The sequence below is a fragment of the Furipterus horrens genome, unplaced genomic scaffold (genome assembly GCF_987537825.1).
Source record: "Furipterus horrens unplaced genomic scaffold, mFurHor1.1.pri manual_scaffold_3, whole genome shotgun sequence".
Lineage (NCBI taxonomy): Eukaryota > Metazoa > Chordata > Mammalia > Chiroptera > Furipteridae > Furipterus > Furipterus horrens.
This window is the reverse complement of record NW_028327173.1, coordinates 96,715,770-96,740,036: the sequence shown is the minus strand read 5'-3', so window position 1 is coordinate 96,740,036 and position 24,267 is coordinate 96,715,770. Positions and strand designations below refer to the sequence as shown.

The 24,267-nt window shown below is 37.8% G+C and overlaps 1 protein-coding gene across 2 annotated transcripts in view; it reads right to left on the bottom strand.

Annotated features, from left to right (window-relative positions):
• GMDS (GDP-mannose 4,6-dehydratase) overlaps nt 1–24,267 on the bottom strand; it is a 747,100-nt gene that overhangs the window by 609,936 nt on the left and 112,897 nt on the right. For both annotated transcript variants that reach the window (XM_090269914.1, XM_090269913.1), the window contains exon 2: nt 5,341–5,385. In XM_090269914.1, the coding sequence (XP_090126040.1) occupies nt 5,341–5,385 (45 nt within the window). The remainder of the gene's footprint in view (nt 1–5,340; nt 5,386–24,267) is intronic.

Sequence of the window (24,267 nt, the reverse complement as noted above, 5' to 3'; positions counted from 1 at the left end):
CTTTATGTTGTTTCTTTCACTTAAAAAGTAGTAAAGGAATAAATCTAATTGTGCTATGTTAATTCTGTCTATAGTCTGTTCTTGCCATGCAGTCCCATTTTACTACCCAGCCATCTGTCTACTCTTTGACTTGTCTCCCTCCAGCTGACTGTTGCTTCCCCATTTTCACAATGAAGGACCTCACTATGCTAACCAATTAAAGTCTGTCCATTTCTTGTCTAGGAAGAACTCGGCCTCACAGTATTAAGTCTACTCATAGAATTTATAGTGATATTCCTTATACCAAGACTAGACTCAAAATAGTATGAGAACTCAGAGAAGCAAATCCCCACAAGTTATTGGGTTGGCAAAAAAGTCCATATAGTTTTTTCCATTATATATAAGACACATTTTTCATTTTCATCAATAACTTTATTGATCAGGATGAGTGTGTCAGCTATCTCCTGCATGGCATAACATTGATTGTTCTTAATTAATGCCTCAGCTTTATCTCTATCAACTTCAAGTGGTCTACCCCTACCATGGAGAATCATCCAGTGAGTAATTTCCAGCACAAAACTTCACAATCCACTTTTGACACATTCGATTAGTCACAGCACTTTCTTTGTACAATGCACAAATCCTTATTTGCGTTTCAGTTGCACTTTTACCTTTCTTGAAATAATAAAGCATAATGTAGAGAAAATGTTGCATATTTTCTTCCATTTTCAATATTAAAATGGCTACACAATTCAGCAATTTTGGTATATATTTTTTAAGTGTATTTTACTGAAATGATGTTACAGTGGTCCTAATTTTTTCTCCTTTGCTCCCCTCCGCCCAGTACCCAGCTTCCCTCCAGCAATCCCACCCCACTTAGTTCATGTCCATGGGTCATGAATATAAGTTCTTTGTCTTCACACTTTCTTATATTATTCTTAACTTCCCACTGTCTATTTTGTATTTACCAATTATGCTTTGTAATCCCTGCAACATTTCCCCATTCTCCCCCTCCCCAACCCTCTCCCACCTCCGCAACTGATAACCCTCCAAATGATCCCCATACCTATGATTCTGTTCCTATTCTGCTTTGCTTAGTTGGATATTTTTTGTATTTTTTAGAATTCAGTTGTTAATAGTTGTGAGTTTGTCGCCATTTTAATGTTCATAATTTTGATCTTTAAGTAAGCCCCTTTGACATTTTTATAATAGGTTGGTAGAGATGAGCTCCTTTAGCTTTACCTTGTCTGGGAGGCACTTTATCTGCCCTTCCATTCTAAATGACAGCTTTGCTGGATAGAGTAATCTTGGTTGTAAGTCGTTGCTTTTCATCACCTTGAATACTTCTTGCCAGATCCCTTCTTGCCTGCAAGTTTCTTTTGAAGTGTCAGCTGATAGTCTTACAGGCACCCCTTTGTAGGTAACTTTCTGCTTTTCTCTTGCTGCTTTTAAGATTCTCTCTTTATCTTGAACCTTTAGTATTTTAATGATGGTGTGTCTTGGTGTGTTCCTCTTTGGGTCTAGCTTCTTTGGGATTCTCTGTGCTTCCTGGACTTGTATGTCCATTTCCTTCACCAAATTTGGAAAGTTTTCCTTCATTTTTTTTCTCACAAAAGCTTTTGATTTCTTGCTCTTCCTCTTCTCCATCTTGCACCCCTATGATTCGGATGTTGGCACGTTTAAAGTTGTCCCAGAGGTTCCTAAGCCTCTCATTTTTTTGAATTCTTGTTTCCTCATTTTGTACTGCCTGACTGTTTTTTTCTTCCTTATATTCTAAATCATTGATTTGTACCCCGGTTTCCTTCTCTTCACCAGTGATTTTGTGTGGATTTTCCTTCATTTCACTTAGTATAGCCTTCACTTGTTCTCTTATGCGTTTGCCATACTCAAGCATGTCTGTCAAGCCTATGAGCATCTTTATCACCAGTGTTTTGAATTCTGTGTCTGTTAGGTTGGCTATCTCCTCGTTTGTTAGGTTGGCTATTTCCTCATCGCTTAGTTCTCCCACTGGAACCTTGATCCGTTCCCTCTTTTGGGCCATACTTCTCTGTCTCCTCATCTTGACAGGCTCCTTTGTTTGTTTGCCTCTGTGTCTTACGTAGAGCTGTCGCACCTGTTACGTTGTAAGGGCGGTATGCATTTTTTAAATGCATGCTGATATGACAGCTATCACAATACAATGTAACAAAATTGTTTCAAATAAAGTTAAAGACAACTAAGCAATTACTAGAATCACCTTACAAAAATAAAACCAAATGGACTTTTTGTCCAACCCTATATCTTATGATTAAATTATCTTATTTGAACCTTTAGTTCTAGTGGTTCTGTATTACCCAAGAGGACAGCATCAGTAACAACTAGCGTTTATTGGAAAAGGCAGATTCCAATCTTCTGAGTCAACCATCTGTGTCATAATGGGCTCTAGGAGATTCTGATGCACATTAAAGATTGAGAAACTGCTGAATTAGAAGTCTGTGCTCATCCAAAATTGTTGATGTTGACCCTGTCAATTTAGGTGTAGACAGGTATATCCCCCTCTAATCCTACTGCATGCTGTTTACCCTATTATTTTGCTCATTGTCTTGAGCAACCAGGTAATGTTGGCTGATAATTCTGGAACCTCTCCAATGCAGCCTCTTTGAAAAATCACTCACGTTTACTTTGATCTAAGCACAAAAAGATAAAGCCTGTGCTACCATAAGATTCCTCTTAATAGCTTATCCTCCAATGTTATTAATCTCTCAAAACTGAAGACAGCAGCCTATTAAAATTGAATATAGTATGGATAAACACCCTTTCATTCCCCCCAATCTTACAAAACTCCTATTTCCCCTATGTTAAAAGGGATCATTTCTGGTTATACTTTGTAGCTCTGTATCTTCCACCTAATATTTTTATAGCATTTCTTTCTATCAATTTATGGATCTCACTCCTAAACCTCTCTTCTCTTTCCAATCATTGTTTCAAAAACTCGTTCCTCCCATTAACTTTGACTTGCCAAATGGGCCTTCTATTGTCTGTCTTCATCAGAATAAAACCTGCTCTTAAATTTTCAAATGCCAATGGACCAAAAACATTTGTAGTTCATGTGGCAGTCCTAGGTTCTTATTTCATTCATTTCTATGTCGCTCATCCATTTATGAACATTACTACCCATCTTCTGAAGTCTACTAGTTCCTTAACAAGACATTTAAATGGAGCTTTGCTTCTCCATGCATGTCTTCTTCCTAATAGCACCACTCTGATGACTGAGAATATTTACAATCTACCATATCGACTAATCCCAGACTCGATCACTACTCCACCACAGAGACTGCCACACCTCACACTGTCATTCCCTTTCTCTATGGACTAGCTACAGACAATACTTGTTCCTCAAGTCTCAGTCCCAAATGTCCACCTTGGAAGTAAATTCCAACACCTATGCAATTAGAGCATGCCTTCTGATATACCATCTCTCTTTTCTGAAACTGTGATGACTATGATGGAATTCAGGGCACACTACTGTAAGATATGGCACCTTGGCATACTGACTATTTTAAACTGAAGGAGTTTGAGAAAATGGCAGAAACAGGAAGGCCACTCTGACGTCCACCCTGCCCTTTCCCCTGAAGAAGTCATAAAACCATCAAGTAAGAGATGCTCTCCTTATATGTAGAGGAAAGGAGCATCCTTATCTCCAAAAACAAGGGGACACCAAGAAGAATCCAAACACACTTTTCTAGGTTTCCTCTAGTGTACTACATTTACCTCACACTCCTCGACCTACCTACCATATTTCTCCAAGACTATCCACTCTCCATCAAACTTAACACTAAAATACCTAAGCTTAAATGTTTCTTCAGATCTTCATTTCCTCAAGAAAGCTCTCTGTCATGTAAAACTTATATTAAATAAGTTAGTATGTTTTTCAGACCCAGCCAGGGATCCTTTTCCTCCTCTACATTAAACTGACAAAAGGCAGATTTACAGGAGAAACTTCTGCCATTTTCTTTATGGCAGCTTAAAATATTCATTATGCCAAAGTGTCATATTTTGAAGTAGCATGTCCAAGCCCACTAGCTATTTCTTACTTAGTTCCTTCTCTTGGTTTACTCAATACACAGCCAAATCACTAACACCTCTCTAGCCACTAAAGCCCTCTTGGTCTGCCCCAACATCTCTCTGCCACATCTTTCCTTTTAAATTTATATATTGCAATATTATGTTCATCTAGCCTGAATAAAAATCAGTCCGCACCTAAAACCAACTCTTCTGCACTACATATAATTCCTTCTAAAATCCACTGCCCTGTACAATATGTATTTATCTCTGAATTATAGTGGGAATCTATGTAAATGAACATATATGTACATATATAATACATTCATAATTAATTGCCTTATTTTGATATTATTGTAAGACACAGAACTATCTATTAGGTAAGGGTATAGAAGGTACTAAACATATCTGCTATTACTTCTTAAAGTCTAAAAGTCAAGGCTCTCAAAAAAAAGATTATGAGTTAAAGTGAAAAATTAAGTTTCCTTTTTGCAAATCCTGTTTTCTTGCTGGTGTTTGTTCATTTGCCCACAGTGCACACTTTTAAAACAATGCACCTCCAACTGGGATAAACAGAGAATCCAAAATTATTAATGTAAATATTCCCAAATCAGGGCAGGGCATATGGATCACTATGCAGAGTTTTGTTCTCTGTATAACACGAATTTATATAAGTGTACATATCTGAAAACTGTTCTTTAAAATGATAAGATGTACACACAAAGCTGTACCAAATTTAAAATATGATACCCTTGTTTCTTGTTTCTTTTAAAGAAGATAGAAAATGTTGAAGGAGAAGGAGGAGAGAAAAAAGAAACAAAGACAATGATGATAGCAGTGAACCCAGAAGTTTCAGCTTCCATAAAATATATGGCTGCCTTTTAGAAAGCAAAATCTGTAAGCATTAATTTTTCATTTATGCTTGCAAGATCAACTTAGTTTTTATTGCTCTGTGCAATTTCGAAATTAAGTGACTTCACTATGAGTAGAACTTTTTTATGTAACGTATCACATCATGAATTAACCCTAATAATGCCACAGCTTTTAGCTTACACAGGTTGCTGCTTTATCTGAAAATGTGGGAAGCGTGCAAAGCAGTTAAAACACTAAGGAAGGGGGAAGCCACCAGTGCTCACCAGTAGATAAACAGTACAATGAGCTGGCAGGGTTACAAGCCAAAAGGCACATTCTTCCCCTGATTTTGGTTTGTTATCAGAGTTTCAGTGGAAAACACACACAGGAGGACGGCAGCAGAGGAAGCAGGAGGCCACTGTGTCCAAGTGATTCCACTAGCCTGTGCTTGCTCACTGAGTCACTCACCTCATAGCCTTTCTCCAGCAGGAACTCAGCCAAGTACGAACCATCCTGGGAACAGAAGGAAAATTGACAAATGTCAGATCAAGAAGGCAGCCAAGATTAAGAGTTTTGAGAAAAGCATGTAAGAAGCAACCAGTTTTAAAGCATGCACTACCTGACTATTTATTAAGTCAGGAACACTGACCTCTTTTCTCTTAGATTTTGAAATTAAAAAATGAAAACAGCCAACACAACAACAGCCCTCTGGTATAAATGACTTAAAATTATACCTGTTTTTTCATGTCAGATTGATAGAAAAGATATATTCTTTGGTGTGCCACATAATTTTAGTAATTAGTTTATGTGTGCCATGATAGGAAGAAGACTGAAAATCACTGGTACAAAATAGTGAGGCAAAGCAGAAGGCCTTGGTACTACTGTAGTAACATAAAACTCTAATTCTGAGGGTTGCAAAAAGGGAATCTCTTGAGAAGGGATGAGACGGTAGCTCTGGGGGTTGGGGAGAGAGCAGAGTGAGTGTGAACACGAGACAAAGAACACCAGAGTGCTGACAGCACTGAGAAAAGACACCAGGGTAAAGAGGAGAAAGGTGAGTTCCTTTGCTGGGAGGCTTTCCACACACTGGTGGGAGATTGCTTTTAATCCAAGGATTCTGTAAAGTCGCTGAAGAAAGGATTTTAAGGTAAGAGTCAGGGTGGGGGTGGCAGACATGATCAGATTTGTATTATTAACACTGAATATATGTGCACGTGCACACAAACTTAAAAAGGAGGATGTTTATCTGTTTTATGAAATATTAAGTACTTCATCTGTATATGTATTAAATCATGCAGTTAATCACTAAATTAAGTGAAAGCATCTAACTAAACAGGGATTTTCAGCTGATTTTTAAGAATTTTTTTAAAAAGTTCTGGGTAAGCCCTGGCTGGTGTGGCTCAGTGGAATGAGTGCTGGCCTGTGAACCAAGAGGTTGCTGGTTTGATTCCTGGTCAGGGCACCTGACTGGGTTGTGGGCCAGGTCCCCAACTGGGGGAATACAGGAGGCAACCAATCAATGTATCTCTTGCACATTAATGTTTCTCTCCCTCTCTTTCTCCATCCCTTCCCCCCTCTCTAAAACTTAATTAATTAAAAAAATAAAGTAAAATAATAAAATTAAAAATTCTCGGTAAGAGTGGTCCATTAAAACTAAAATATCTCATGTGTCACTTCTAGGTACAAAAACTATGAGAAATCACTGTTATAGAGGTCCCCAGCCTTGATCAAAAAATGAATATGTAGGCATTTTGCAAGCAATCCTGCAACTGCTCTTCTGCTTTCAATCCAGGTTAGGTCCCCTCCATGCTATCCAGACACACAGAAAAACGGGGGCTCCAACTACTAAAAATTTGTATACTCCAAAGTAACTGGGAATATTTGGACTTCCTATTTTTTAAAAAAGCTTAAAATATCCCTATCAGATATACCAGAAAAAAGAAAAATAAAGAAGGATGTATTACCATTACTAGACTTATGGCTGAAATTGGAGACACCTATGAGTCCTAAAAATGACAGAACTACCTAGAGAGTGTTCAGTACATTAATGAAAATGTCATGAATAAATTCAAGCGGGATAAGGCAAGGTATACCCCGACAGAAAATCCGGAGCCGGAGTCCCTAAGGCGGTTTGACGTTGTAGTCAACACCGGCAACTCCTGCGGCGCACCTGAAGCCAAGCTGTATTGACTCCGTCTTTCCCTTGGATCCTTCAGCTGCGAAGAGAGGGGGGGTCTGCTGCATGGGCAACAGCAGACCCTCCATATCACCCTGCCCAGGCTCTGTAGCTTCAGCTTCACTGGAGAGGACACTCCAGCGTCATCGCAAGATGTCGATTCAACACGGGAGGAGACAGATACCGTGTCACTCCCGAGTCGGACTGCACAACCATTCTCGGCGGTGCAGATAGACTCTTAAGAAGCTACACCATCGTCTCTCGAGACGGACGGCTGCCGACGACGACCAGGGACACATTTTGTGGTTCATTAAAACCTCCAGTAATTTTATTCTGACTTCTTGACATAAATATTCTAGTTACAGACTCATGTGGAGAAGAAGAGAAATGGTCAGCATATTTCTTTTCCTTTCATTATTATGATTTACACAATTGCATAATTTTTATATACCCAATATGCAAACTAAATAATGTAAGAGGGCTAAATAATTCAGACCAGGACATTTCAGGTCATTCTACATGACCATCAGGAATGTGAGAATAGTCAGTATTCTTATAAATTAATCAATGAGAAAAGAGCATAATAGAAAAAGCATTTACAAGATGAACAATTTTACATTAGGTTGGAAAGCCCTAAAAAATATGTTTTGTTTTATCTTCTTGGCGTTGTCATTATGAAGCAGGCAATACCATGCTCTCCACATTTTCTAATTTCTCTTGGAATAAAAAGTTAAAATACTTTGTGTTCTACCATACTTGCCCAGAAAGATTTTTGTTCTCTCTCTCTCTCTCTTTCTTTAGACAGAGGTGAAAGTGCTCAAGATCCATGAAGGCAGGGAGAGCTGGGATTATTTAGAAGGTTGATGTGAAACAGACTTGACCAGGATGGAACCCTGTCAATAAGGTCTTGTTCCTCTCACCCAGGCCACCTTTCAAACTTTCCAACCACACTGGAACATTCTGAACCAACAGTGGCATTCACTTCCTTCTCACTTCCTTGCCAGGTCTCTCAAGTGATAGTGCCTGGGCAGCACAATGAGTGGGAAGTGAAGCAGAGCAAGGTCTCCTGGTGTCTGTCCCAAGGAGCCCAGCTGGCCTCCCTTAGTCCTCTTTCCCAGGTTCCTAAGGGGACTCCACTTGGAGACACAGTATCTAAACAGGCAAGCGCCTGCCAAGCCAACAGGATTATTGTTTCTGCCTCCTCTATGGCTGTTAGAGATTTCTTCAATCAGGCTAATGACTGAAATGTTATGGTAACTAAGAATGTGCAACCAGCATTAAATTCTCACACTTAACTCCTCAGAAATCAAGGAACTAATGTACTAAATTTCTAACTCATTTCTTATGAACTCAATCTGATACAGCCTGGGTTCAATCCTTGTTACAGAAAACATTTTAATTGGATAAATGTCCCAATTTAACTCTTAAATCTAATCTTGCACATGATTATTAAGAGTATCGATTTCATATTAAAAGCTATATAGTTTTAAGTAATCACCATGGCTTTAACATTTTTCAAGACACAGAAATCTTTTTTTATTTTTTACAAAAACTCGGCCTAGAAGGCAAGCAGCCATTTGGTATCTGACACAATTGAGGCACATGGAGGTTAGCCAACTTACCTAATATCACACTAGAGATGAAGCCAGGACAAGAATCCACTGTCTGTCATTACTTTCACCTGGGAAATAATCTCCTTCCTCAACCCCCTCTCTATCTGGGATCTACCAAAATATGTCTAAACCCAACAAAATAATAAAATAACGTAAGTGGATTCATTGTAAACCAAATTAGTTTAGTCATTTTTCATTACAAAGTGTGTTTATGGATTACACGGTGCTTTTAGTTTTAATCAGACGACCCAAACCAGAGACGTCTCATAATTTTAGAACATCCAGAGTTCAAAGGAGGGAGACAGGCATAGCGTCTGAAATTTCTCAGGTCTCTTTTGGTCACAAGCGCTACTTGGGAAGCAGTATAGTGTGGTTTGAAGGTGAACTTGGGATTTGTGGTGGATGCATGTTTTGGGCTTTAGGGCCAAGGGGGCAGAGCCACTGTCCAAGGTTCAAAAAGACCAGTCTTAGTGTGCCTGATACCTACAGTCCCTATATATGGGTATCTCTGTTCTTCACCTTTCATGAGTACTCAGAAATGTTCCAGATAAACAGCCATAAAAATTAAGAGTAATTCCACAAATTAGCTGAATTATATCATGGCTATAAAATGAAAACTGCCTTAAATTTCACATCTATAAAAAACTGATGAAGGACAGAAAGTTTCTCCCTTCTCCCAGTGGCCATAGAAGGCTGAAAAAGCACTGACCAGTCCTCACCTCATATTTATCCCATACCCAAATATGCATATGCTAGGCAGTCTACCTTCCTGCAAAGAAGAAAAACTAGTATTTCTCTTCTCTCTTCAAACATAGATGAACTTACAGCTCAGAAGGACAAATAAACAGGAGACCTTCTTATATGCAATTTGAGATTCTGGTCCCTCTGAACTGCATGCTAAATTATACTGTATGTTTCTGCCTAAGCACCTTTGGCAGCTTCTTTGAACAGAATAAGATAAGTAGTATTGGGCTAAAGATATCATACCATAATAAAATTAATTGCTTTGTTTAGATCATCTCAATCATCAGGAAATAGAATACTTCTCTGTGAGAAGAGAAGGCACTAGTTTACACCACCTTTTATGCTCGTTAACTCTATGTATTCTAATTACTGTAAAATACGCATCTTTTCAGCTAATCACAATTACAGTATGAAAGTAATCTCTATTTCCAATAAGAAAAACACAAACAACCTCAATAAGTAACAGAGGTACTGTTTTGATTTAAAATAAAAACTTCCAGTGGGAAGATTAGCCACTGTAGTGTGAAGAGCCCAGAGGCAGAATATATTTGTTACAAGTATTTTAACAAATCACTGGACAAAATTTCTGTCAGCCTCACAGAATTCAAAAAACCACTGGGATTAATTAATCCAACTCTCTCATTTTACAAATAAGGAAATTGATATTCAAAACAGTTAAATGTATATGGTACAGTCACAGTTAGAAAGTAGCACACACTGTACCCCCCGCCTCTTCCAAAACAAAACCACCACCATTAAAAAAAAAGAAAAGAAAAGAAAAGCGTCTCTGGACTCCCAGACCTCAGAAGTTTTCACTAAAAAGGACAGTGAATAAATCTAATATAAGAGACTGGTTTAACGTCTATAGTTGAAAACCAAGTAAAACATACCAATGCATTACCAGAGTAAAGAACAAGAATATAGCCAACAATTATTAGTAGAGTAATAATTAACTGATCGGTAGACAAGAAACAAGGACACCATCAATATTTAAAGCATACAAATAATTGCCATTTCCTGTAGTCTTTAAAGTGAAAATTATTCTCTCATAAAAGCTGCCGTCACCAAAGAACTGACTTCTACTTGCTCTGATTTACCTTCTGGTAGAGAGGAGCACAGTAATTGAGAAACATGATCAATAAACTCTAAATAATAAAGAATTGATTGTGCCCAGCAGCTAAAATACTTTTTCTGAAACCAACCCTTCCCTCTGAATGGTTGCTAGGGAAAGAGCCCTTCAAGCAGGTGCTTAGTGGTTGCAAACACACCTTGTACATACACATCAAAAAGTGACAATAGCTCTGCTGCCAAACACAAGACCTTCCAGTAAATCATGAGAGCTGGAAGGTCATCCTACGTGTTGGTCTACCATTACCCTGCATTCTTTCCCCACAAACATGCTCAATTTCAAAAGATTGTAATATTAAGTCTTATGTCCATGGTAAATTTTTTAGAAGATTTACATGTGAAAAGATATCACTGAGAAAAGAAATGGCCTTTAAGTTTAGTTTTAGAAAATGTGTTTCCCAATTTGATACGTTAAAAAACAATGGTTTTCCCTTCCATTTTTGGGTTATTATTAAAACTGAAGAGTTTGGTTTGTGTTTGTGACTATATATTTCTTTTAAGAATTATTTTTTATACATTTTTCTAGTAGGTTGTATTTTGCTAATTGACTTGCTCTTATAAGTATCTAAAACATATATAAAATCTACCAATTTTTATTTCCAATAAAAGCTACTCAAAACTATTTTGAAACAGGTTAGCAGATTTTCAATGGGAGAACTTCCATAATAACACCTCGTTTAAAATTCATGTTTTCTTCAAATTGCTAATGACTACTGTAAACTCTTAGTTTAAATGGCAAGTAAGAATGCAAATACCACAATTTAAACTCCAGGTATATTGCACAACTGAGCATTGCTGGAAATACCATTAATTTTCACATAGTAAAACACAAATTTCTGTAGTTTAGGCAAATGCTATAAGGAAAATGGGAATAAAGGTTAAAATAACATGGTAGGAAATAAACAGTTTTTAATAAGGTATAAAAAGGTAATTTTTAATTGTATGATTAGGAGGACAACACACACATAGGTATTCCCTAGTACCAAAAATGTTTTAAAAGCCTCAAAAGTAAACCCAAGGGAATTAATTATTGACAGCCTACTTATGTGCTGGGTGCACATAAATACAAAGATACATCAAGGGTAAGCTTAGCTGTTCATCTCCACATGAATAAAAGTATGCCCAAGGAATACTGTATCCCACAGATTTTCTTACCTTTTTAAAATGTAAGCTCCCTAAGTTTGAACCTCATGTTTTTCTCTCTCCCACTCTGCCATTCTCGACACTCATACTGATGCTTTTATCTTTCAGAGGGGAAATAAAAAAGTCCTAATATGACCTATTATTACTACAAATGATGGTGATAATAGTAATAATAATAGTAAGCACATGTATAGCATTGAAGATATGCCAGGCATGTTCTAAATGTTCTATTATCTCCATTTTACAAATGCATAAACTGAGGTGAATTAAGACCAAGAAACTCCCCAAGATCTCAGCAGCCAGAGCAAGACTTTGAAATATATATAGTTAATTATTTTTACAGCAATTTGCTTCACTAATGGTATCAATCACTCCATAATGCTGGGCCTACAGGTGTTTTAACATAAAATGTGGTCTCTATAGGATTTATTAACAGTGAAAAGTACTGTAGTCCCTCTCTATATCGCAGTTCATTTATTGCAGCCTCACTGTATCATGGGATTTTTTTTTTATATTATATACTTAATTATTTATCGCTATATCACAGGATTTTGCAGTACTGTATACTTATGTTGTTAAAATTACGTAGGTTTAAGAGTGTAGAATATGTTTAAGAACATAAGTAGTGTTTATAAAAGTGTGGAAAAGATTAATGAGCGAGTGGGAAAGGTTAATAAGGGTTAACAGGGCCTTGGAGAAATAAATCACCAAACTTGAGCATGAAATCAAGGTGGGAAAAAACAGTGGGAATGCAAGAAGCATATCTCAGTCAAAAACTTTGAAAGATCCATTTACTGGCCAGTCCAGTGCTGGTGTGAATAACTCCTTTGAAGTTGAGAACAATATACTAACTGAAAATTTTTAAACTCAGGACTCCAAATAAATGGATACAGATTTACATAGATCTATAGAAAAATTAGTAATAATTACCAATAAATGTCATACTTAAAAATAATTTCTTGGCTCCATCAAAACTATTGGAACTAATAAGTGAATTCAATGAAGTATCAGGATACAAAATTACTATTTAGAGGCTACTTGCATTTTTATACACCAATAACAAACTATCAGAAAGAAAAATTAAGAAAGCAATCCCATCTACAACTGCATAAAAATAAAATAAAATAAAAACCCACCTAGGAATAAATTTAACCAAGAAGGTAAAAGACCTATACATGTGTGAGAAACGCTCACAATAAAAACTGGGACACAGGACTTGGGCAGTAAAGCGAGGCCTTTATTCACGAGTCTGCAGAGCCGGGCGCACCCTCACAGCCAGGAGAATGTGCACGCCAAGTAGACAAAGGAAACTGGTTTTATAGTCTTAGCTTCCCTACCCTGAAACTGCCACCCTAAAGTGATTATCTTTTCCACCCTAAAATTGCCACCCAAAAATTGCCACCCTAAAGTGATTATCTTCCTCACCGTAAAGTAAGAGCGATTAGCTCCCCCTCCCCTCTCCGTCTTCCCCATTTCTCCATTACTGGTTACTCCGAAGTTACAACCTAACAGGGTTACCTAAATGCCCCTATTGTGATTTGTAGATATGCTAATACTGTCAACTCCCTTCTCAGAGATCCTTTAATTACATTTGCCCTTAAGACCCTTTAATTACATTTGCCCTTTGTTACTAATGACTTTTTACTGGTTTGGGAGTCACTATGTTCTTATTTCTTACACATGTATCCCCCGTATAACATGGCACACTTCCATAACACGGTTTCACTCTAACATATGACTGTAGAAGATATCCAAGAATTGCTGGTAGAAGAAGAAACTGATGAAGCACTTTTGGTGGAAATGACATCTGGAATGTGCCAAGATTACTTAAGGGACGATAGCACTGATGAAAACGAAGACTTTAAACAGTTTACTCTAAAAAGAGTAAAGAAAGGCCTAGACTTAGCCAAACAATTAGTTTTATTTCTTAAATAAAGATCCTTGCACTGAAAGGAGCACAAAGTTTAAGAGAGAACTTCAAAAGTGCTTAGCACATGTAACGAAATTTATAAAGATCTCTCAGCTAAAAGCAAGTAATCTAAAATAAGATTTTTTGCAAAAAAGCAGAGCATAGAAATCAAAATAATGCTGAAGAAAGTTCAGAGGATGAGGATATCTTGTCAAAAAGAAAACGCATTAGGTTAATGGAGCTTAGTAGTGATGATAAAGAAAACATTACTTAATTCATATTAATATGTAATACTTTTGATGAAAATTGCTTTAATAAAGATATTTCTCTTAATTATAAAAATATAATACTATGTTTTTTTAATTTTTGGAATCTAACCCCCCCTTTTTGTACTAGTTCTTTGTTTTGTATAACACGAGTTCACGTAATACAGCATTTGTTCGGAACCTAACAACCATGTTACACGGGGGTTACCTGTACTTGGAAAACTATAAGACAATTTTAAAAAAAACTGAATATACAAATAAATGGAAGAACATACCATGTTCATAGATAGGAAGAATTAACACTGTTAAAATGTCCATACACTCTAAAGCAATCTATAGATTCAATGCAATCCCTATCAAAATACCAACAGCATTTTTCACAGAACTAGAACAAATAATCTTAAATTTATATGGAACCACAAAAGATAGCCACAGCAATCTTGAGAAAGAATAAAGTTGGAGGAATCATGCAACCTGATATCAACCTATACTACAAGGCTATAGTAATCAAAACAGATGGATAGATCAGTAGAACATAATTGAAAGCCCAAAAATAAACCCACACTGATATGGTCAATTATGACAAAGGAGACATGAATGTACAGTAAGGTAAAGAAAGCAGTCTATTCAATAAATAATGTTTGGAAAACTGAACAAATACATATAATGAAACTAGATGACTTTCTTACACCATATACAGAATAAACTCAAAGTAGATTAAGATTTAAATGTAAAATCTGAAACCATAAAACTCCTAGAAGAAAACATAGGCAGTGAACTCTCTGACACTGCTCTTAATAATACTTTTTTGGATATGTTTCTTTGGGCAAGGAAAACAAAAATAAACAAATGGGACTATATCAACTGAAAAGTGTTTGCACAGCAAAGGAAATCATCAACAAAACAAAAAGACAACCAAGTAAATGAGAAGATATTTACCAATGATACACATCTGATAAGGGGTTATTGTGAAAAATATATAAAAATTTCATTGAATTTAACATCAATAAGACATACAAACCAATTAAAAAATAGACAAAAGAACTAAATATACATTTCTCCAAAGAGGACCTACAAATGACCAATAGACATATGAAAAGATGCTCCATGTCACTAATCACCAGGAAAATTAAAATTAAAATCACAATGAGAGTATCACCTTGCACCTATCAGAATGGCTATTATCAATAAACCAACAAACAATAAGTGTTGGCGAGGATGTGGGTGGTGGGAATGCAAATTGGTACAGCCACTGCAAAAATAATATGGAGGTTCCTCAAGAAGTTAAAAATATAACTACCTTATGACCCAGAAATTCTGAATATTTATCCAAAGAAATCCAAACCACTAATTTGAAAAGATATATACACCCCTATTTTCATTGCAGCATTATGTACAACAGCTCAGATATGGAAGCAAACTAAGTGACCATCAATAGACAATTTGGATAAAGAAGAGGTGGTACATGGATACAATGAAATGTTCCTCAACTATAAAAAAGAAAGAAATCTTGACACTTGCAACATGAATGGACCTAGAAGGTATTATGCAGAATGAACTAAGTCAGAGAAAGACAAATACCATATGACTTCACTTATCTGTGGAATCTAAAAACAAAATAAATGAACAAACAAAACAGAAACAAATTCAAACACAGAGAACATTTTGATGGTTGCCTGACTGGGGTTGGGGGAGGGGGCTTAAAGGGACGGGTGAATAAAAGGAAGGGATTAAGGAGTACTAATAGTTACAAAATAGTCATGGGGATGTATATAGTCAATAATACTGTAATAACTATGTATGGTGCCAGGTGGATACCAGACTTAATCTGAGCAATCACTTCATAAATTATATAAATGTCTAATACTATGCATAGCTCTGAAAGAAATATAATATTTTATATTAACTATAATTTAAAATAATTTTTTTAATTTCTTCATAGTAAATGTGTGTGCATATATGTGTGTATATAAATTAAAACTGCACAAAATTTAAAGACAGAGATCCTATCTCTTTTCTTTTCCCTTTCTCATTACCTCTCAAAGTGACAGACCATATAATTAAAGGCTGTTTCTTTGCAAAGTACATGCTTATGTACTTCTAATCACCCAAGTGATTTATAAAGGAAATGATTTTTTTTACAGGTACTCAAAAGAGAGAGGTACTTTGTCCAATGTTCAAGGCCAAGATTAATAAAAAATCTTAAACTTGTAAGAATAAAGCTTTGTACTGGAAAGAGAATTATGAAAATTTACTCTTTACCTGATTTATTAATGTTTCCTTGTATATTTTTTTTATTATTTATGTCCTGATTCAAGGAGGAACATACACAAAAAAATTTCTTTTTGTTTAGTTTTTAGAAAGGTCAAAAGAACAAAAATTGATTACTATATCTTTCCCCATTTTATTATACATTCACTTAACAGGTTGCTACTAAAATGTCACAGTTGGTGACATACAGAGTTTATTTACAAATGTTCTTGCTCTTTTTACCCCAATTTCTTTCAGGGATGTAATTAATTGTCACAATCTAGTTAAGATTGTTCTTAAAATATGTGCTTGCTATGACAGAAAAGTCACTTATCGGCTCCCTGGTTCATTTCAAATCTGGTCTGCTGCAACAAGAGTCCCCACCACCCTGGAAACATTGCAAACCACTAAAGGAAGATACAAAATAAGAACTGTGATTTGTATAACTTAAAATCATTGCAAGAGATAAAGCAAATATACATGAGTGCAAATGGAGAAACTTATAAGATCCTACTCAGAAAGCTATCATAAAATGAAAAAAACTAACTAATATTCAGAGCCTGGGGACATATAAAGAATGGAGTATTGTAGGATTGAGTATAAAACAGAGTTCAGAACAGTTATAAACAATGTTGATTTCACCGAGGTGTGGTGTCTGGGAGTAGGTTCAGCGGTAAAAACTCAATTTTGTGGGCTAGGATATCTATTTATTTGTTAGATTCTATATATTGCACATTAGGGTTCTACCACTCAGAGAAGGTATCAAAAACCATTCTGGGGGGTGAGGAAAAGCATGTGCCTCCATAATACCTGCAACTCTCTCTCCAGTGTCATTGCCTTTTAGCCCTAACACAAAAACAGGGGTGGGGTGTGCGTAAAAGAAATTGTCAGATGACAGCTCCAACTTCTATAGGGCTTATGCTTTAAGTTGTTTTTAACTTGTCATTTTCCTTTCTTTAAAAAACAGCAGTGGGGTTCAGCTGTTATTCAACCATACACTTTTTAAAATCCTGACTTAATAGAACTGACAAAAAGCATGATAACACTACTCTCTACTGAAGACCAGAGTTTTTAAGAGCAAACAGAGGTGGGGTGAGGTTGAGTGGAATTAAGATTTTCGAGATGAAAAATAATGCCCATCCCAAAAAGGAACGTAGATAACTCCCCATCTTGGTCACATAAGCCCCCAGTTCCCCCATTCCAACTTTGTCAGGGTCTTGGACTGACGGACACCTTGCTAAGGTGTCTCTAATTCAGTCTAACATGATCATATTCACCTTTTGGTCCAATGTTATACTATTTAAAATCTATCTGCTGTTTTGTTTCCCAGAAATTGTCTATCCTAATATTATGACTTATTTAGGATATTTGACTACATATTTTTAGATTTAGACCATACATTTAGAAAGGGTAGAAGCATTTTTCTACCAAAACACTTGCCTTAAAATTCAGAGAAGCTATCATCTTTTAAAAGATGTAGTTAACGCAACCTTATATTACAGTATATATGTTCTTTAAAGAACTCACTATTATTTAAGTTTTTTAAAATGTTACATTTCTGTAATTCTTTATGGTTGTTAAGTATATTCCAAAATATTTTCCCCATTCATATCTCACAACATCCTGGTGCGGGAACACATATTATCCCCCATTTTACCGTGTTAAAATTGAAGTTCACAAAGTTTAAATCCTTTGTTCAAGATCATAGAAGTAATTAGATAACTTGGCCGAATACAAAACCAATTTGTCTAATCCTAACTACAGCATTATTTCCACAATACTTCTCCTTCAATCACAATGAAAATATTTCGACCAAAACAAGAGGACACAAATGTTTTTTAAAGCTTTCCAATTAATTAGTAAATGTATATAAAAACATATAGTTCAGTGCAAAATAAACTTTTAAGTAAGTATCGTCAATTGCTTTTGGAATAATCCACTATTAAGAATAAGTGCTTACACTTCTGGCCAAGATGGAGGCATAGACATACACACTGTGTCTCCCTCCAGAACTAAGAAGGAACACAACTACCTCATAACTAAAAACAACCATAAGTTTCAAAAAGTCAAACTGCATGGAAGTCCAGCAAACAAAGATATAAAGAAGAAATACTCATCCAGACAAGTAAGAGGGGTGTAGCCGGGGCGGAGAGGACATGGTGTGGTGGTGGCAGCAGACTGGTGGAAAGCACAGTCAAACGTTTTAAAAAGTCAGGAGGGAAACGTGGGGAGCGTTCCCAGCTCCTCACCAGACCTCGCAGTTCACAGTCCCAGTACCAGGGAAAATCAAGCCTCATTGCCTCTGACTGTGCAAACCAGTGGGGGTTGGGGTGGAGGCAGAAACTGCTGGTCTCTCAGCAGAGTCTGCTTGTTTAAAGGGCCCCCACAGTCCTAGAAGGTCCACAGAACCACCCACTCTGGGAACAATGGCAAGGGCAACAGCTAGAGGGGCGCCAGTTCCATACGGAAGTAGGAGAAGTGCCTAGAAAAGGAGCGAATGATGGACAAGCTACATTGTTCCCTCTCAGACCCCTCCACCACATACAGCGCCATAACGGGGTGAAACAGCTCACCCTGTACTGACATATCCCTAAGGCTCCACCCCTCACAAAGCAACAGGTGCGACAGCTCTACCTAAGTCACAGAGGCAAACAAACACAGGAGCCTGTCAAGATGAGGAGACAGAGAAGTATGGCCCAAAAGAGGGAACAGATCAAGGTTCCAGTGGGAGAAGTAAGCAATGAGGAGATAGCCAACCTAACAGATGAGGAGACAGGCAACCTAACAGATGCAGAATTCCAAACACTGGTGATAAAGATGCTCACAGGCTTGACAGATATGCCTGAGTATCACAGACACATAAGAAGTGAAGGCTATGCTAAGTGAAATGAAGGAAAATCCACATAAAACCAATGGTGAAGGGAAGAAAACCATGGTTCAAATCAATTATTTGGAACATAAAGAAGAAAAAAACAGTCAATCAGTACAGAATGAGGAAACAAGAATTTTAAAAACTGAGGAGAGGCTTGGGAACCTGTGGGACAACTTTATACGTGCCAACGTCCGAATCATGAGGGTGCCAGAAGAAGAAGAGGAAGAGCAACAAATTGAAAACTTATATGAAAAAATAATGGAGGAAAACTCCCCAAATTTGGCAAAGGAAATAGACATACAAGTTCAGGAAGCACAGAGAGTCAAAGGCGAGCTAGACCGATAGGGGGCCACACCAAGACACATCATCATTAAAATGCCAAAGGTGAAAGATACAGAGAGAATCCTAAAAGCAGCGAGAGAAAAGCAGAGAGCTGACTAAAGAGGGGTGCCTATAAGACTATCAGCTGATTTCTCAAAAGACACTTTGCAGGCCAAAAGGGACTGACAAGAAGTATTCAATGTGATGAAAAGCAACCTACAACCAAGATTACTCTATCCAGCAAAGCTATCATTTAGAATGGAAGGGCAGATGAAGTGCTTCCCAGACAAGGTAAAGCTAAAAGAGTTCACCATCACCAAGCCGTTATTCTATGAAATGTCAAAGGGACTTACTTGAGAAAAAGAAGATCAAAACTATGAACATTAAAATGACAACAAACTCACAACTATCAACAACGGAATCTAAAAAATAAAAACAAAATCCAACTAAGCAAACCAGAATAGGAACAGAATCATAGGTATCGGGATCATTTGGAGGGTTATCAGCTGGGAGGGTGGATGGGGAGAAATGGGGAAATGGGGAAAAATGGGGAAATGGTTCAGGGATTAAGCATAATTGGTTGGTACAAAATAGACAGGGTGAAGTTAAGAATAATACAGGAAAGGGTGAAGCCAAAGAACTTACATGCACGACCCACGGACACGAACTAAGGGGGCTGGGACTGCTAGAGGGAAGAAGGGTACTGGGCAGAGGGGAGGAAAGGGGAAAAAAATTGGGACTACTGTAACAACACAATCAATAAAATATACTTTAAAAAAAAAAATGAGTGCTTAAAATAACCCCTCCTTTAAGTATACTAAACAAAATGATCTTTTGCACATATGAAGAGTAGTCCCCCCTTATCTGCAGTCGCAAGCATTCCTTTTGTTTTCAGATAGAAAAGGAAATCTTATATTGGAATAAATATAACAGAATCTTTATAAAACTCATCCATGACTCTTTCAATGAGTGCTAACCAAGACCACAAGATCATTAACTGCCTTCATTGTTTTCTCTTTCCTTCAACAGGTCTGGAAACTGGCAGTGATTTACTGATTTTCATTTGTAGACTGAACAATTTTAACTACGAAATCTATGACACCTCTCATAGTTTTAAAGGTGTGTTAAAAATATAAACCAAATTACTTTCCAATTAAAAGTAGGGAACCAAGGACTTCCAGCCAAGATGGAGGCATAAACTGACACGCTCTGTCTCCCTCTACAACTAAGAAGGATTACAACAAATGCAAAACTAAAAATAATAATAAGTTCCTGAAAATAAAGCTACATGAAAGTCCAACATATGAAGTCATAAACAAGTGGTGCTCATCCGGACGGCTAGAAAGTGCGAGCCTGAGGCTGAGAGAGAGCAGACGCCTGTGTTTGGGGGGAGGAGAGAGGCGCCTGGGAGCCGCCCCTGCTGAATCCTTCAGCTTTCGATTCCAATGCCCAAGAAGGCAGACCCCGTTGGGAGGCGGCCCTGTTCGCCAGCAGAGAGTAACAGCAGGGATCCATCTTGGACCCCCACCCCCAGGCAAAGCACCACAGTGTGGTGAGAAAGGAACAAATAGCAAATCTTTCGGAAGCTCATTTTAGAGCCAGAGTTATGAGACAACTTACAGACCTAATAGCGGGGCTGAATCAAGACAGGGAAGAAAGGAAGGCTAGCCCTGCTGAAATGAACAAAAATACATACAAAACAAGTGGTGAGGGAAGGAAAATCAGGTATCAAATCAACAAATTGGAACATAGGAAGGGAAAAAACAGTCAAACCAGTGCAGAAAGAGGAAATGAAGAGTGAGGAATATGACGAGAGGCTCAGAAACCTCTGGGACAGCTATAAGAGAATGAACACTCGGGTTATCGGATTGCCAGAGGGTAAAGAAGAATTAGAAATTGAAAAATTATGTGAAAAAATAATGAAGCAGAACTTCCCTAACTTGGGGAAGGAGGTGAACTTACAGGGCCAAGAAGCACAGAGAGTTCCAGATAGGCTGGACCCACGGAGGACCACACCAAGACACATCATAATCAAAATGTCAAAAATTAAAGATAAAGAGAGAATCTTAAAAGCAGCGAGAGAAGAGAAGAATCATGTACAAAGGGGTCCCAATTAGACTATCAGCGGATTTCTCAAAGGAGACTTTACAGGCAAGAAGGAACTGGCAAGAAATATTCAAAGTGATGAAAATCAAAAACCTACAACCACGAATACTCTATCCAGCGAAGCTGTCATTCAGGATAGAAGGGCAGAGAAAGTGTTTCCAGGACAAAGTAAGACTGAAGGAGTTTGTTAGGTCCAAACCACTGTTATATGAGATGTTAAAGGGACTTGTTTAGAAGGAGGATCGGGACAATGAACATTAAAATTAAAACTGTATTACAACAACCAACAGCAGAAGCTAGGGAACTGAGGCAAGGGCAAACTAAGTAGGCAACGAGAAGGGAAAAAGAATTATAGGTAAGGGGAGCATATTGGGGGTAGGTCAGCGGGGAGGGGGAGTGGGGAGAGGGAGGGGGATGGTGCAGGAATTGGGAAGCATAGTGGGAAGGAGTGGAGTGGACAGGAAGATGTTGAAAAAAAACTATATGCAGGACCAATGGGAATGGACTAAGGGGGAGACAACTGGAGGAAGGAGGGAGCAGGGGGGAAGGAAACTGGTACAACTGTAACAGCATAATCAATAATAAAAAAAAAATTATGAAAAAGAAAACAGTAGGGAACCAAGACTGATGATAGGAAGGCAATGTGAAAGAGGAAAAAGATTTAAGCTTAAAGATAAAATGTTGTAGATAAAAAGGAAAAGCTATTTGTGGCACGGAGGAGTGGGTATACAAGGGTGAGCAAAATGGTGCTTGGTCACAAATGGACTAAAATAGGTTAGCTGGTTAGTTATTGTGGTACACTAAATAATGTCCCCTCCCCAAAACATAGCCAACATCCTAATCACTGGAATCTATTAATGTTATCTTATATCAAAAAACAGTCTTTGCCCATGAGTCCTTTTTCATTTTTGCTCAATCCCTCCAACAGTGTGGTGATTGCTGGGGGAATGGGGTATAAGGGGACTAAATGGTAATGGGAAAAAAATACAATAAAGATTAAATTTTTTTAAATCAGTCTTTGTCAATGTGATTAACTTAAGAATCTTGAGATGGGGAGATTAGTCTGGATTACCTGAATGGGCCCTGAATCTATAAGTGTCCTTATAAGAGGGAGATGCACAGAGATTTTATACAGATAGAAGAGAAAACCCACAGAAGAGAGAGAGACCATGTGACTACAGAAACAGACTGTAAGTGATGTGACCACACGTCAAGGAATCCCAGCAGCCATCAGACACTGGAAAAGCAAAGAATGGATTCTCCCCTAGAACCTCTAGGGAGATCATGGTCCTGACAGCACTTGGCCTCCACAACTAAAGGAGGATAAATCTATTGTTCTAAGCCATCCAGTTTGTGGCAATTTATTACCTCAGCCCTAGGAAACTAATACAGTTACTAAGGATCTCTCAAAACCTTGAGCTTGCAAAAGTACTTTGTGAATCAGCAAGAGGAGAATCTATAAAGCAGCATTTCCCAATTTATTTAATGACAGAATCCTCACTCCTCTGAGGGGTAGAGCTGGTGGTAAAAGAAACACCTGTTAACTTCTGGCAGACCCAGTATACCTCTAACAAAGTCTGGAAAACCCTGACCTAAGACACATTTTAGAAGGCATTTAATTCAGGCAAGGAATATAAATTGTATTCAACCAATACAGAATTGAAGGTTTTTGAGAAATGTTGCAAGAAGATAAGTCATTTGGGGTGAGGTGATCTAAGACACTCGTCGTCGTCGGCAGCCGTCCGTCTCGAGAGACGATGGTGTAGCTTCTTAAGTGTCTATCTGCACCGCCGAGAATGGCTGTGCAGTCCGACTCGGGAGTGACACGGCATCTGTCTCCTCCCGTGTTGAATTGACTTGCGATGACGCTGGAGTGTCCTCTCCAGTGGAGCTGAAGCTACAGAGCCTGGGCAGGGTGATATGGAGGGTCTGCTGTTGCCCATGAAGCAGACCCCCCCTCTCTTCGCAGCTGAAGGGTCCAAGGGAAAGACGGAGTCGATACAGCTTGGCTTCAGGTGCGCCGCAGGAGTTGCCGGTGTTGACTACAACGTCAAACCGCCTTAGGGACTCCGGCTCCGGATTTTCTGTCGGGGTTTACTCCCTTAGCCTTTCCCCAGAAGAGGTATGCCGCAAGGCAGCGGAGGTTTTTTGGAGTCAGAGTTTTCCTTCTCTGATGATCTAAGACACTATGAACCTGAATTCTGGGTGATTCAAAGTGGTCGAATACACTGCTTTAGGAAATACAAGTAACAAGCTGAGCTAACCGCCCAGTTAAAACAATATAGGTTTTACTGCACTCTACCCCTGATGAAACTACTACCTGTAAAAAGTGCTTCTTTCAAGTCTTCTCAGGGACACTGACAAGCTAAAGTGGCTTTCGAGGGTCACAAGTGAGAAATGGCATTAAAAAAATAAAATGTTCTCAGAGAACAGTCAAATTGAGGAAAAAATAGCATACCGTCAAGTAACTGAAGGGCTAAAACAGAAAAAAATGAACTACAAAGGATTCAATAAAAACAAAAATAAAATACAGTATTCCCTCAGTTATCGCGGGTATTATGTTCTAGACCCCCCTGCGATAGGTGAAAATCCTCTAAGTAGGAACCTTACGTTTATTTTAGTATTTATATATATTTTAAAGCTGTATAAACCCTTCCCACACACAAACCATTCCCAGTCCCTTATTAACCTTTCCCACTCCCTTAACCTTTTCCACACTTTTGTAAACACTACTTATGTTCTTAAACATATTCAATACTCTTAAACCTATGTAACTTTAACAACATATACAGTACCACAAAATCCTGTGATATTGCGATAAATCCGCAATAATTAAATATATTTTTTTAAATTCCGCAATACAGTGA